Raw genomic sequence first — 14,486 nt, 5'->3', positions numbered from 1 at the left:
TTTGATAGCAATATATTTGGAATGTCACATTTGTTTATGTCTCCTCACATTAGTCAGTTATGTGTGAAAACATAGGCAAAGGATAGTTTCCATTTAAAATATCAACACACTATTCCATGTAAAAAGATAGAAGGCACTAAGTTTACAAACTTTATTCTGCATTAAGAATTTTTATTTTTTTTTTTACTTATTTTTTAAACACAGCATGCTGGAGACTAAACACACTTAACTGAATATTTACCTTTGCAAAAAACAGTTAATCATTCTCCCACGACATAAGTTTATAGAATAACCCTATGCCACAGTATCTTTGAAAATAGTATTTTTTCATTAATTAATTCTTTGCAGATGTCCATCACAGTACTTTAATCTCCAGAGTTTCCACAAATGTTACTTCCATTCATGTTAATGGAAGATGTGCACAACTTTGGAAAACAATGAATGTATGTGAATAAGAATTAATTCTCCTCTTAATTCTTAATGTATGAGACATGACCCATGAACAGTAATTGGGACACATATTCCTTTACAGCTCAAAGCTGTTATATACAACCAAATACTGAACTATTCCTCATCTTCTCTGAAGCAGGGCTTCAATCCTTATCTTCTGCTTATGTCAGTCACTAAGGGGTTTTTTTTGTGTTTAACATCTGGCTGTCCATACACAGCTACTATGCCAAGGAATACTACTTTTCCAGCTCAGTATTATTCACTTTGTCCTTTTCTCTGATTCACTTGCTGAAACTGCTCACCTGCCCACATAATAAAGTCACCTAGGTCTGTCCCCACATAGTCAACACAACTGCAAATATGAATAGGATTTCACTAGCAGAGCATAAACTTGCTGTAACTGTTCACACTCATTTTAACAGAAGGAATCTATATTCTAAACCCCAATGCTGTAAGTGTCATGAAAGAAAATGTAAAGCAGCTTGACAAAGGCATGTGTGTGCCCACAGAGCTGCACATTCCTAACTCGTGCGCTAAGCCAGGCTAAATTACACCTACATATATTGGTCACATGCCAGTGCTCCAATTCTAATACTATCTTATTTTCTCTAAGCAGTGTCACTGGATCTCTCCATCAGCTTGGGGGAAAGCTCAAGCTACTCTGGACCAGTTCCACCAGAAGCCAGTAGAAGTCTGCATTCCCCTTCAGAGGGACCCTTCAGCCTCCGTATAACATGAAGAGTTACCTCTTGCAGTCAGGATATCCTGAAAATATCCTTAATAATTAACTGGTAGTAAATAAAAACACCAGCCAAGAGGCAGTGACTCACTGCTGCTCCTTCCCATTGCCAGGAAAGCAGTATCAGACCCAGCAAAACCAGCAGATTTCCCAGTAACAGAACCACATCCTCGCCTACAAAGTCAGCAGCTCAACTTCAGCAGGTCCTTTATTTCACGTACTACTCAGACACAAGTTTCCCGCAGCAGAGGACTCTACGGGACAAGCTCTTCGTACTCATTCCCCACCTCGGGAACCACCACAAACTTTGAGAATGCAGCCAAAGCACTCCAGCTGCACAGCTTTGCAGGACAGTTCCCTGTTTTACGGTGCTACTTTCTACGTAGCTGCCTGCTTCAGCCAAGAAGCCAAACGTGCTCCTAACCACCAGTCTCAGCATTTCGATACAGGGAAATTAAGGCAGAGTTCACTTATCAGGGACACGGACCAAATAAAACACTAATAAAATCTCTGTGTCCATCATTTTAACCTCTAGATAAGTTACTTGTAAATCATAAGCAGGATGAAGCTTTGAAAGTTAAGGTCAACTTAACTAGAAAAACCTGAAAAATTGGAATTTAATTTTAAGTACCCCCCCCCCAACCCAAAAAAAAAATCACCTTTAAGACTTCCCTACTTCACATTCCAAATTACACTACAAACCTATTTTATAAGATTAACATGTCAAGTATTAAAGGGATTAAAAGCTCAATTATACCTTTGTATACTTTAGATCCAAAATATTAAGTACAGAAGTGTTCATCTGTGAATTCAAGACTTTTATTGTCATTTATTTTACATCAATACATGTTCCATTTCACATGCCACTTATTCCTGAATCTTTTACTCGAAACATAAACCTTTTGCCAGCGTGCAGAGTACTTCTTCTCAAAGAAAACTTATAAATATGAATGTAAAAAACATCAGATCACATTAAAAAGTAACAAATTTACTGTAACCTCTGCAATGAGGATAATTCCATCACCTATATTACTGGTCAACCTAAATTACAAGGGTTTGGGGTTTTTTTTAATCAGTTGATATATACTGCCTAATCAAATAGGTGCCATTTTGCAATGTTTCTCATTCCTTATAATAAAGTATATGAATAATTTTAATGTTAGATTTAAGATCCTGCTAATGTCAGGACTGTGTGCCAGTGAAGAAACGTCTCCATAAACACTGGGATACATTGACTCATTATGAAAAGATTATTAAGGCTGCTGATCACATATTTCTCATGCTCCAGATAAGCTCAGCATCTTATAGTTAAGCATGATCACTAAACCGGTTCACATACTTTCAACACACTGAGATAATCAGCTACATGATCCTCATCATAAAAGCTGGAGCATACACAGAGCTAGATTAGCAATTTAAAGGCGACGCACAAAAGAAATGCTCAGTTTCAGCAGCAGATAGATCAGACTGGGCTATTTCTGATTTTTCTTGCATTTAACAAGTACTACTGTTTAAAAAACAAAAACCATAATATACAACACTAAAGACAGTGTTTCCCTGATATGGGTTGAAAAGCCTCACAGCTCTTTTTTAATCATTATACTTTCTTCATATTTAGTAATATTTTTTAAAAAGTCATAATAAGTAGCAATTTATTAGAGACAGATTATTTCTGGTAGCATTAAACATATTTGATGCATTCAGAGAGTGAAAAACCTGAAGCAATTCCCTGAAAAAATTAATTTTAAAATTGGAGCGTGCACAGCACAGGTTCGACACAGCCAGGTATGAACCCCAGCCTCTCTGACCGAGAACAATAGTGACCACACATACGGCGTTGTATTGTTTCAGCTCCAGTGCTTATCGATGCAATTCTCAGCAACAACCAAAAAAGACAACATTCAGAGGACCTGTAAATACCTATTTCTTACAGCATGTCCCTATAGCAGCTGGAGCAAAAGCCTATCTGCAAAAAGACAATACAAGCTTAAAAGTACAAATACTGTAGATATTAAGCTGGAATATTATTGGAAAGTAACAGTCTTTATGGTGTTTTCCAGTCACCTACACTGCTACTTGTGCATTTTATAGCAACTCTTCCTTATTTTCAAAAGAGCTGCCTCCTTAAATAAAGGCAGAAGCAATTCAGTACCCTATGTTTAATTTTATTTCACAGAAGGAAAAAATAGCCACCTGTGTACGCTAACACAGAACTCACAGCAACAAAAGGTGAACAAAAGCTCCATCAAGATTTGGCAAGACAAAGGCATATTGTTTCCATGTGTATTGAAATACTCTTATGTGAAGCTACTTTCCATGGACAAACTGCAGTAACTATGTAAGTATTCAGATATGAATTATGTATATTTATGTTTTAAGCTTTTATTGTAACTTTGTAAAAAACCATTCAATTGTCACTAAGGCTAAGACTTTCAAGAATAAAAACAAGACCAAAGCAGGATGATTTCTTTCATACATGAGCTTACACAAACAAAAGTACTGTACAATACAGCAGGTGATTCCATGTTTAAATTCCAAGAGTAATAGTTCAGAGGAGGAAATGTTAGCGTATACACTACAAAGAAAGCCTGCCTCAAAGCTTAACTTGTCAATTCAAGATCAGAGCTACAGATTAACAGCAACACGAACTTTTCAAATGAACATATACAATATTATTATGAATACGGCTTAATCTGCACAATTTCTCTACATTTCAACAAAGAGGGAAAGACTCAACACAACATCCATCATAAAACATCCAGGATAAAATCTAGGGGGGGGATCTACATAGAAAACAAGGTAAAATTCTGGGTGCCAGTGTCATTTAATATATAACAGGGTATTTTGCCACAGGGTAGTCTCACAAAAGCAATCCCACCTTATTATCCTCATTTCTCTCACTTACATGTATGCTGGAGAAAGTGGCGATGACCTGGATGTTTTAAGCACAGGAACTGGGAATTTCCAGATAGCAGGAGAGCTCGTTTTCCATTTCAATGGCATGTTGTCACCACGGTACTACAATAACAGTAAACAGCGTTTCCATAACAGACTACCAACTAGGACTTCCATTCCACACACTACTGACACAGCAGTGGTTGCTGCTAAGAACAAGGAAATGATTCTGCCAATGCCCTTAAACTGATGCTTCCAATCTGTAAAACAGGGCTGCAAGGCATCTCCTTTTAAATCCTGCTGTCCCCTAAAGCAATATGATGATTCTATCCTTCTAACTCAACAATAGTGCCACCTCGTTAGGGAAGCGCTGACTGCAGTATATGGTTAAAAAAAAAAGAGAGACTGCACTGTGCACACCAGCACAATGCAGCTTTATTTAATAAAAGCAGCTAATTTTTAAAGAACTGTTTTTGATGCTATTGTTCTACCTTCACAGGGACACTGCAGCACTGTACTATATTTTCTACCTATTAACCTCATTTCTGACCAATGGAAGCAGAAAAAAAAAAAAAAGGGTTTCATATGAAAATGAAACAACATACCTACTCAGAATACACTTGTCATCCTCTGAACATTCTTCTTTTGAGCTGCAACAATACAAATGGGATATAAATCTCAGCATAGCCTTAGGCCACGGCTAATAGAGATCAGTGACTAAATTCAGCAGCCTGTTTTCCTCCTGTGCAAGCTCTGACCAAACAATACAAGAATGCCATTATGGAAAAAGCCCATTGCAAAAATCATTCCTTCTAATCCATAGCTAGGAAGTCAAAATAAAGCATAAATCGCTGCAGGTTTCTGCATGCTCTTCTAATAGCTTCTGGTTCAGGATGCTCTTATTTTCCTATTCTCATTTCCAAGGAGGATGAGCAAAATCTCATGCATTTTACAACATGCTATGGGAACACAAATATCACTCTGTCTTCCGCAGCAGAGAAGCAGAGAGTAGCAGGCTGTTAATAGCAGTCCTTGTAGGGACGCTATCAACAATCTAATTCTGAACGCCCCCCCAGCAGCTCACAAATTGCCTGAAGAACTGACGAAGCAGACGGTCACGCAGGTGTCCATCAGGGACCACTCCACAACTCTCTGCTCTGCTTGGTGACCTCCCAGGGCTGATGACAGCAGGGAGCATAGAAGGCAAGCTATTAAAAAGGGAACGGAGATTTTAATAGCATATTGTGCATAAGCAGAGCAGGTTTCTAGAGAAAATAAGGTAGAGCTGCAACTATATTAACTCCCCTACAGGGAAAAATAAAATAAAATAAAAAAATCACTTTTAATGCATGACCACAGTAGAGCAGAACAATACTGTTTAAGATGTTTATTCTACAGATTTCAAAAGTCTTTCTACAGCATGACAATTTTTCTGTTCATCAGAACGGTTTAATCCTATCACAAAAACGCCAACACCCTGTCATGCTACTCAGCAATAAAGAATAGAACCAGAAGCGGAATTTCTATAAATTTAAGCATTTTAATAGCACTTAATAACACATTAATAGGTTTTTCATAATGGTGAAACTTACATTAAGTTTATTTTTGGGATGAAATCACCAGGGAATAATTGCTGTTTCTGATCATTATTATCAAAAATGTTTGCCCAAAATAGTTTTGAGCATTTGAAGCTGTTACCATAACCACAGGCAAGGAACTAAAACAACCCAGAATTATCAGAGCCGAGGGCTAATTCAAAACCAGATGCACCTATTTGACAAACACTTGAGAATCTCTTTCCCACTTCTTTGAAGAAGTTCTAAATTACACATGAACAGCACTAACGCAGGCAACAAATTTCACAGAAATGTTACTTGAATGCTGAACAGACATTTGCTGTGCAGGACAACAGCGTTTATAAGCTAAAAATACAAAGAAACACTAGCCCTGCTGAGAGCAAGTATGCAGTTTTAGCATAAAGAAGTCTTACTTTTATTAAAATAATTTATGCATTTACATGCCAACAGCCACGCTTGTCAACACTCATTGTAAATACCGCATGCAACAGCCCCATACATACACATCACACCAGACTACTACATGCCTTCTCTGCACTGAAGGCCTAAAAGTTGAAAGAGATGTTAGATAGAAGAAAAGAATTATAGAATTATAACCACAAAGCAAAATATCATGACTATAAATTCATACATTCAATTTTGCGTTTGCCATCATACAGAAATTGTCTTAAAACACAACAAGCAAATGCTGTTACTCCCGTCCTCACGTTGAGTGCACAGCCAGTGCAACCAACTGGTAACCACTTTTAGCGTCTGGATCTCCCTGCTCTGCCAACCCTGAGGAGCTGATTACACATTTTATTTATTAACAGAAGCATTACTAATATAAAAGAATGAGGCTAAGGACAATCAGTGGGCCACTTTTTCAAAAGTAACTCTTGAAATACCCTTTTGACCAGAGAAATAAAAGCCACAGTCATTCCCAGGCACTGACTGGTAATTAAGTTAATCAATGCACATTCAGAAAGCAGAGTTACTTCCCACTTCTGACCCCAGCAAGACCATTCAGCGTAAAGGGCAGCATTAGTGCTCAAATACCTACTCTTCTCTGGGTGCTTCTATTCCCATTTATTTACAAGCAACCTAATTAAAACCTTTACAGGAAACCCAGTAGCAGTAAACTTAACTTTTTTTTTCTTTTTTTTTTTTTAAAGTTTATGAATCCCAAGCACCACCAACTTCATCTCCTCCTAATGTCCAGCACACACCACTTGATCAAATGGCCAATGCACAAAATAAAGGATTGAAGGAAGCAGCAGTGCCAGGTACTCCAAAAATAGGCAAATGCTTTTCACTTGCAAAAGAACCACCACGTGAGAGTGAGAAACGAATCACCTATGTGCACATAAGAAGAAAAAAATAAATCAAATACAGTTTTCTTCCTAACAGTCACAAGTCGGTTGCATATTCCCAGATAAAAGATTACCTAAATGTGTTCTATGCTTTACATAAACTATTTCTAAGACAATAGAAAATCACAGGATATTACTCTGTAATTTTACTTAAAACTTCAAAAATAACAGTTAGTTACACATTTAAAAATATAGGAAAAATCACCTGATCTCCCAGAGTGCATCGTGCCCACTGACTATCCTGTATTTTCTGTTCTGACATTACATTGCTTTGCTGCTCGTCCCCATGCTAACTGCTACCGAAGGCCAAAACCAGCCTTACAGCTCTGTGCAGAATGCTACTTGCTGAGGAATCGTTACTCCTAGATAAGTGCTATGAAAACACATCAAACTGGATCACCAAACTGGAGATTTGCTTTTAAGTTTAAAACTCTTAAATGCTGAAGTCCCATGATAACTACGGAGATTAAACAACTTCTTGGGATTATTCAAGGGGTTTGTTCTTTGTATTTTTCTCTTAAGGAAGTTCATGTTCAAGATTAAAAGCATCCAGCATTTATAACTTGCTTAAAGTCGCATTCTACTTATTATCCAAGTCTCTTACGTATCTTTTATTCTGCACACAAAAGACAAGAAAGAAGAAGTCTTTAGTTTTTAAGCCATCATTTCCATGCTGGCATTTTCGAAGCTGCACTGAGCAGACTGACAGCAAATTAACTGACAGGGTATGGAGCACTTCTGCAGAAAACACCTCCATAAAGTAACTGAAAAGGTGACATAAAAGAAAAAAAGAAAATGTAAAGACCAAAGGCAAGATCCCAAGCTGCCATTTTACAGGCCTGAGCTGTTAGCAAGGCCAGAAGCTATTGACTGAGCTGTACAGCAGTGCAGCTCTGATCCCACAAAAAAAAAGGTACACGGAAGAGTGCTTAAAGAAGTAAGGCATATCTTATCCCTCCACCTCCACCTGCCACCCCAAATCCTTCTTCATTGACCAACAAGCAAGATTTGGCCCCAAATGAGGGGAGCAGGCACACAGAACCATACTGCAAAAGCACGTGAAGAAACGACACACAGAACCAGGCCTTGGGAACGTGCTGATCACAGCATCTTTTAGTCTTCCTACGCTCATCTTCAGGGCAGGAATTTTTTGAATGCAGCTAAAACCACTTCCCTTGTGATTCTCCTCCTTTTTCTTGTGATATCCTCTTCTTTCCTTTGTGCCACCTGAACACTAAGGTGCTACCATGTTGTTTCACACATACTGACTGCCAATATGCACGTCTTTGTTGCCTTTCATCTGCATTATAAAATACAAAGTCACAGGCAGAAAGATGTATCAGAGCCCAGTGGCAACGTAAAATTATACTAGTCTGAAAATATTTATTCTTAGCCTTGGAATGCCACACAAATTCCTGTAGGAAAACCAGAGTAAAAGTTAACTTCTAGACATGCCACTAGATTTTCATCAGTTTGCACAGATTGAGTTTAACTTCTTTTTTTTTGTCCTTCAACTGTTAAAAACAAACCAAAAAAAATTATTTTCTCAGTCAAGTGACTCACTGCGGTTAGAAGATTTGCTGTTCTGCTCTAACAAGCTGCTTACCTCTCTCCTGTTACTCATCTCTACTAAGTACTGGAGGAACTGAAAGCACTAGGTGGAAATAGGGTTACGCTATATGGAAACTTTCTGAACTCTTGCAAACCCTTTCTAGCATGACCTGAAAAGTCTTCTGCACTTCCAGAACCCCAGGCTTCTTTTAGCTTTACAGAAAAAAAAATGTTCAATGTTACAGTGACAATGTGATTTACATCCCCTGTTTTCATCTAGAAATGTTGACAACAAGTCTAAATATTTGTGTCACAAATACTGTGTTTTCTAACATTAGACTGTTTCCAACTGATAAAGTGCTTGTTCATGGAAGAGAAGATGCCAGACTCCACAACACAGAAAAATAGGTTAAAATGATGATGTTAAGACCAGTGACCATCTTCAGATTTTTGAGATTCTTTTCCCCAAAACCTATGTTCTAAAAATTCATTGATATAAAGCCATGTTTCCATTTTAAAACAGATACATGTTAGTATATGATAAAACCTGCTTTATGATACTAGCACTAGCAAAGCTTGCTCTTAACTGAAAGCAGAAACTCAGCTTCCCACTAAAAGGAACTGCTCTGATTTTTTACATATCTTACAACTACTAGCCCACTGAGCTGACGCGTACTACTTCACAAGACCATTTTTGATACAGAAGAAAATGAAACAGAACCCCCAAAATCCAGTAAAATATTCATAAAGCCATGGAGCTCAAATGCAAGAATCATTTCACTATCAAATCCTTTCAGCATTTTAAATATGGCTGTAAAGGCGCAAGTCTAGAAACTACAGAGGAGCGAGTAAGGATGCATAACATTTATCTTCAGGACCCCTAAGAAACTGACAGTGTGATAATTTAATTGGCTTCCTTATTCAGCTCCTCTTTCCCCTTCACATGGATGCTTCTCATGCCTCTACCTCTGGCTTTTCAATCTATTAAACTGCAGCTGTTCCAATTACTGGAAGAGAATAATTAAAAGATTATGTTGACAGTACTGCCCTACATACGAGTCAGTTAATTAATATAATTTCTTTGGCCATGTATCATGAAAATATTCATACCAAAATACATACAAAGGGAAAGCTAATCTCTGCCTCAACAGGAATCCAAAGGAAACCAGTACAGTTATGTTTGCAATCCCCTCACAGCAACACTGTAACATTCCCCAAATACTCAAGTACAGAAAGAAATTTGCAGTAAGCACCCAGCAATACTTTTACGGAAACTACAACTTTTCTAGAAACCTCAAAGATCTATCTTACAAAAAAACAGTCTTTCAATTGATTTTTTTTTTTTTTTAAAGTAAATTAAGAAATAAGCTTTAAAATAGCTGAAGACAGTTCTGAGAATTACACATGTACTTTGACTTACTGTCTGCTATGTTGTCTCAAAGAAAATTTTTTATATCTGGAAGAAAAAAACCCTCAGACACCTGATATAAGTTACAGCATCTTTTGGAAGCAATTGCACTATAGACATCAAGATGTGTACAGCCCCATAAATAAACAGAGGTGCTTACAAAATAGTTACTGTCAAATATATTTAATTCTTTCAAATTGGGCTGACTGCTCAAGGAACAAGGAATAATCATAAATTGTAAAGCATAAAGAAGTGAGATAAACTAGGTTTGCAGCCAACCCCTCCTTCTGCCAAAATGCTGTAAGCAGTACAGGTTCCTGTCTCTATAGCAATATGTGTAGGGCCATTTCTAAAACAGGAAAAAAAAAAAAAATCCCCAAATCTTTAAATACTAAGTTAAGTAGTCAAGGCATGTACCACGTTTAACAAGAAATACTGCAGTTTGCCATCCACCCACTCAGCATTTTTTCCTGTATAAATGAGGAAATTGCTGCAGTAACATTTTTGGATGCATCATTTCAGTGAAAACTATTTTTATACATAAATATATATATATATATATATATATGCATACTATATCTATGTATGTTCTTATATATATATAGCATATGTATATATACACACACACAAACTTTTTTTTTTTTTTATATATATATATGACAAATATATATTACCCTGCATCTGACACAGTCACTTCCCCTTCCTTCCCAGACACCTCAGTTAGGAAAGATTTGAGTTGTCACATGATTTTGAGAGTACCAAAATATATGTTCTTCAACAAACCAAAAAAGCAGCAGCTAGCTGACTGTGAAATAATCGTGTTGAGTAATGAGTTCCTCCATTTCATACATTTTTCAAAAACCCATAACCCTGGCCCTTGCAAGTATCCTTCGTTAACGTGAAAAAATATCTTGATAGTCTAAGTAAGAAATTTCTGAAATCATTCAGCAACAGTAAACAGTTAAAAAAACCCACATCATTTCCTGTCAGGTCACAATCAGATATTTTGAAAACAATTTTAAAAACATAACTTAGGTTAAAATCCTAAGTTAGCTTCCTAGAAACTCATGGGAAAAGGTGGACACACAAGAAATGAACAAGCCTAATTCCTGTAGTATCCACACTTTTAGTATTTAGAAGGGTTAATTTATTAAAATATTAAAATTGTTTCAGGTATATTTTGTAATGTCCTACCACCACACGTAACTACACAGAGTCTCAGAAATATCTTGAATCTGTTCCTAAGTTTGTGTTTCTGGCCACAAAGATAGTTTTTATTTTATGCCACTTATGGATGCCCTGCATTTTCTTGTGTGTATTCTTGAAGAGGGCTGTGCTCTAAAATTGAGATAAGAAAGCAAGAAAGCACTTCCAAGAGTCAAGGTGCACTGTTAACTTAATGACAAGCTACAGGTTGTAATATGCAAAAAAATAAAAATTTTTCTTTGCTTGGGCAAACTACATAGAAGGCATTAGGTAAAAAGGGCTTAAAACACTTAGTAGGAGGTAAAACCAAAGTGAGTTAATGAAGGTTTCCAACTTCTGATCTAAGCCTATGAACTCTGCTGACAACATACCGCTAAGAAGAAATGCTTTTGAATTAACACTAATTTATTCGGAGAACTGTGCTCCTCTTCCCCAGGTGATTATATTTAATAAATCACCACAGAAATCTGAATGCACAGTCAGAGCAGCCAGACTGACCCTGCTAAAATAATTGTTCTGAAGCAACAGTTATTTTTATTAGGTCAAACCGTGAACTACAAAGAATTTATTTCTAAACAACTTCTCCACAGCTGTTATGGTCTGTTGGCTGTGCAATTTATTTTAGTAAAGTATGCCTAAACACATTTACACATCTGACTCACATGATGTAAATATATTAAACAATTTAGTAATTGAAAGGAGGCTAGGATTGAGCACCAGTCACTAACAACTTCAGGATTTCCTGCACCACAGACAGCAAACTGCAAATGCCATCAGTCATGTGTGGATTAAAACATTTTTAAAATAGTCTTAGAAGTTTGTAGGCTTTTTCCTTCATTCTTCCATTATTTACATGAAATCTATTAGTCATTCTGCATTCCCTAAACCTTATTGTCATTATCCACTGGAGTGAGTTTTTGTGGTCCTGCACACCTACGCAAAGCAATCCCTAATGAAGAGGGCAGGTCTGGGGAGGCAAGAATAAAGCACATTGATCACTGCTCTTCTTGTGGTTCTGTAATGACTCAAATTTCTTTAAAAGATAAAAAGATTAACTTTTTATAAGCACAGGAATTCCCACTGCATTGTTACCCCTGATGGATCCAGTCTGCTAACCCACAGTCCACAAAATTTCCAGTGCAGGCAGACTGACGTCTTTATCTGAAGGCCACAGTCTCCAGGGGAAGACTCAAACAGAGAATGAGATTGAAAAGGTTTCGAGAAAGATGCTGATGCTTAAAGCCCAGGTTGTCAGAAATCACCATGTGCAACCCAAGAGACAAACAGCAGGAACACAACTTCTAGGAGAAGACTTGAAGCTGCTGCTCCATGCTGCTCACAGTCAATGCACTGGTGCTGGCTGCATTCCTTTAAGGAATCACAAAAATATGATACTTACATAGATTCAATCAATTTAATTATTTGCTATCAGCTACTTTTCAGCATGTTGGATACAAATTTTTTATCAAATAGCAACTTGAAATTCAGCTTGCCTTCACACACAAATGAACTTGGAAGGGTTACACTGCAAAATGTTGTTTTAAATTTATCACTAATAGTAGTATTTCCCCCATTTAGTGTTTAAAAAAAAAAAAAAAGGTACAATTTCTCTACACTAGAAAAGAAGTTTCAAGTCTAGAGATCACTCAAACTAAATTCCATGAGTGGCGTGTTTTGGGGGGAGGGGGGTTTGGGTTTTTTTTTTTCCCTGTAAGCCAAAGGCAATCAGGAATCAACTCCTCCTATTTGACAAAGGTAGGTGTAGTCCAAAGACTCCTTCCCAAAAGGCAACATGAGGGAACTCCCTGGTTTGTTTGCTCCAGATCCTCCCTTCCTCAGCAAATCAAGCAGGTGATAACATCCACATTCCTTGTTACCAAAAGGAAAGCAAAATCAAGTAACCCAGTCTCTTGTTTTGCTGTTCCATTCCCATATTCCCAACAATAGCAGTGAAAATTGACAAAAATTGATAGTTTTTACAGGTTCTTTCACTTGGGAGGGGGCCAGGAGCAAAGACACTGAAGATGTGAGTTAGCAGCTCAAGGATGATTTCCACCTCAATGATATCTGTAACCATCCTTTCAGTCCTGTGTTCCTTGCATGGAACAGCTTTAATTACAAGATTTCTGCCGAGTTGGGTACTACCTTTTTTTCAGAAGACACCTAGCCATCTTCTATGGCAAAAAGGTTTCCTGTAAATTCTCACTGTTGAGTGTTGCTATATAAAGGTCCCAAAAGGTCCGGCCTTTAACATTCAGCTGCACAGGGTGTAGGGAGGGTGTACAATCAATGAGTATGTTCATGGCACAGAATTAGCACAATCTTAGTGGTTATTAACATTAAAAAACAAAAATCATTATACTTTCAATATTTATACCTGGTTTACATTTAGATTTTTCCAGAAGATAAAAAAAACAATGATCACAAAAATGACATTCCATATTAAACAGTTCAATTTCTCTGAAATACACCATTATATTCTATTTCTAATTTGCCAAATGTCAAAATTCCTGCATAATATTTAAATTATAGAAAGAATTACAAACTGCTTTCTTCTCCAGCATGTATGAGAACATAAATTTCAAGAAAACCGTATGTTTCCTAGGCAAAGTTTCAAAAGATGTGAGTTATTTATTTCATTCAAGTTTGTTACGTTGGGCAAATGCACAAGCTATGAATTAATTTCCAAAAGCAGTTTTAAAGTGACAGTTTTAAGATACTCACTTAGCAGACTGGAACAACTTTGCAGTTACAACATCCTTATTTAGTGACAATGTAACTATCTGGATAATTTAGGATCAAATCAGGACATGCTGCTTTGCATAAAGTAATTGTATAGAGCAAGAAAAGTCTAAGCACGAGCTGTTTTTAAGAAAGGCCCACAGAAGAATGCTAATCTTATTTGTATTTTTTAAAACTATGAAATATGTAGATCAAATAGTTTAAAGTCTCTTGATTATAAATGTTTATGTCATAAAACTTCAAATATCTGACTTCTAATGAAAACTGAAGTTCAATCCTTTCAGAAATGTCCATTTTGACAGCAGGTCCCACTGCTGAGCCATTTCACCAGCACTACCACACTCTAAGCGGTTTTCTACATCTTTATAGTGTTGTACACATGACCACATCACTTCAACCCGGCAAATCATCCTTTGGCAACACAAAACTGAAAAAATAATAATAAAAAAAAATTGATGAAGCTCTGAGAAGGAAAGGACTGCACGGAGGTGAGTGGAAGGGCTCAGCCCAGGTGACAGCTACCAACAGCAGAGCAGCACCACTTCCCTTCCACCCGCCCTCGCAGC

The 14,486-nt window shown here is 37.1% G+C and overlaps 1 protein-coding gene across 3 annotated transcripts in view; it reads right to left on the bottom strand.

The window, feature by feature from the left end:
* Nucleotides 1-14,486, bottom strand: part of LOC104521435 (kelch-like protein 13) — a 75,495-nt gene that overhangs the window by 33,121 nt on the left and 27,888 nt on the right. Inside the window, exon 1 of one of the 3 annotated variants that reach the window (XM_010163429.1) lies at nucleotides 4,690-4,769. The exons of 1 other annotated variant lie outside the window; for it this stretch is intronic. In XM_010163429.1, the coding sequence (XP_010161731.1) occupies nucleotides 4,690-4,769 (80 nt within the window). Of the gene's footprint in view, nucleotides 1-4,094; nucleotides 4,221-4,689; nucleotides 4,770-14,486 lie in introns of those variants that run through there. One more of the 3 variants, XM_010163427.1, reaches the window with a different exon arrangement.

This window comes from Antrostomus carolinensis, unplaced genomic scaffold (genome assembly GCF_000700745.2).
Source record: "Antrostomus carolinensis isolate BGI_N321 unplaced genomic scaffold, ASM70074v2 scaffold1642, whole genome shotgun sequence".
In the NCBI taxonomy this organism is placed as follows: Eukaryota; Metazoa; Chordata; class Aves; order Caprimulgiformes; family Caprimulgidae; genus Antrostomus; species Antrostomus carolinensis.
This window is presented reverse-complemented; position numbering and strand designations above follow the sequence as displayed.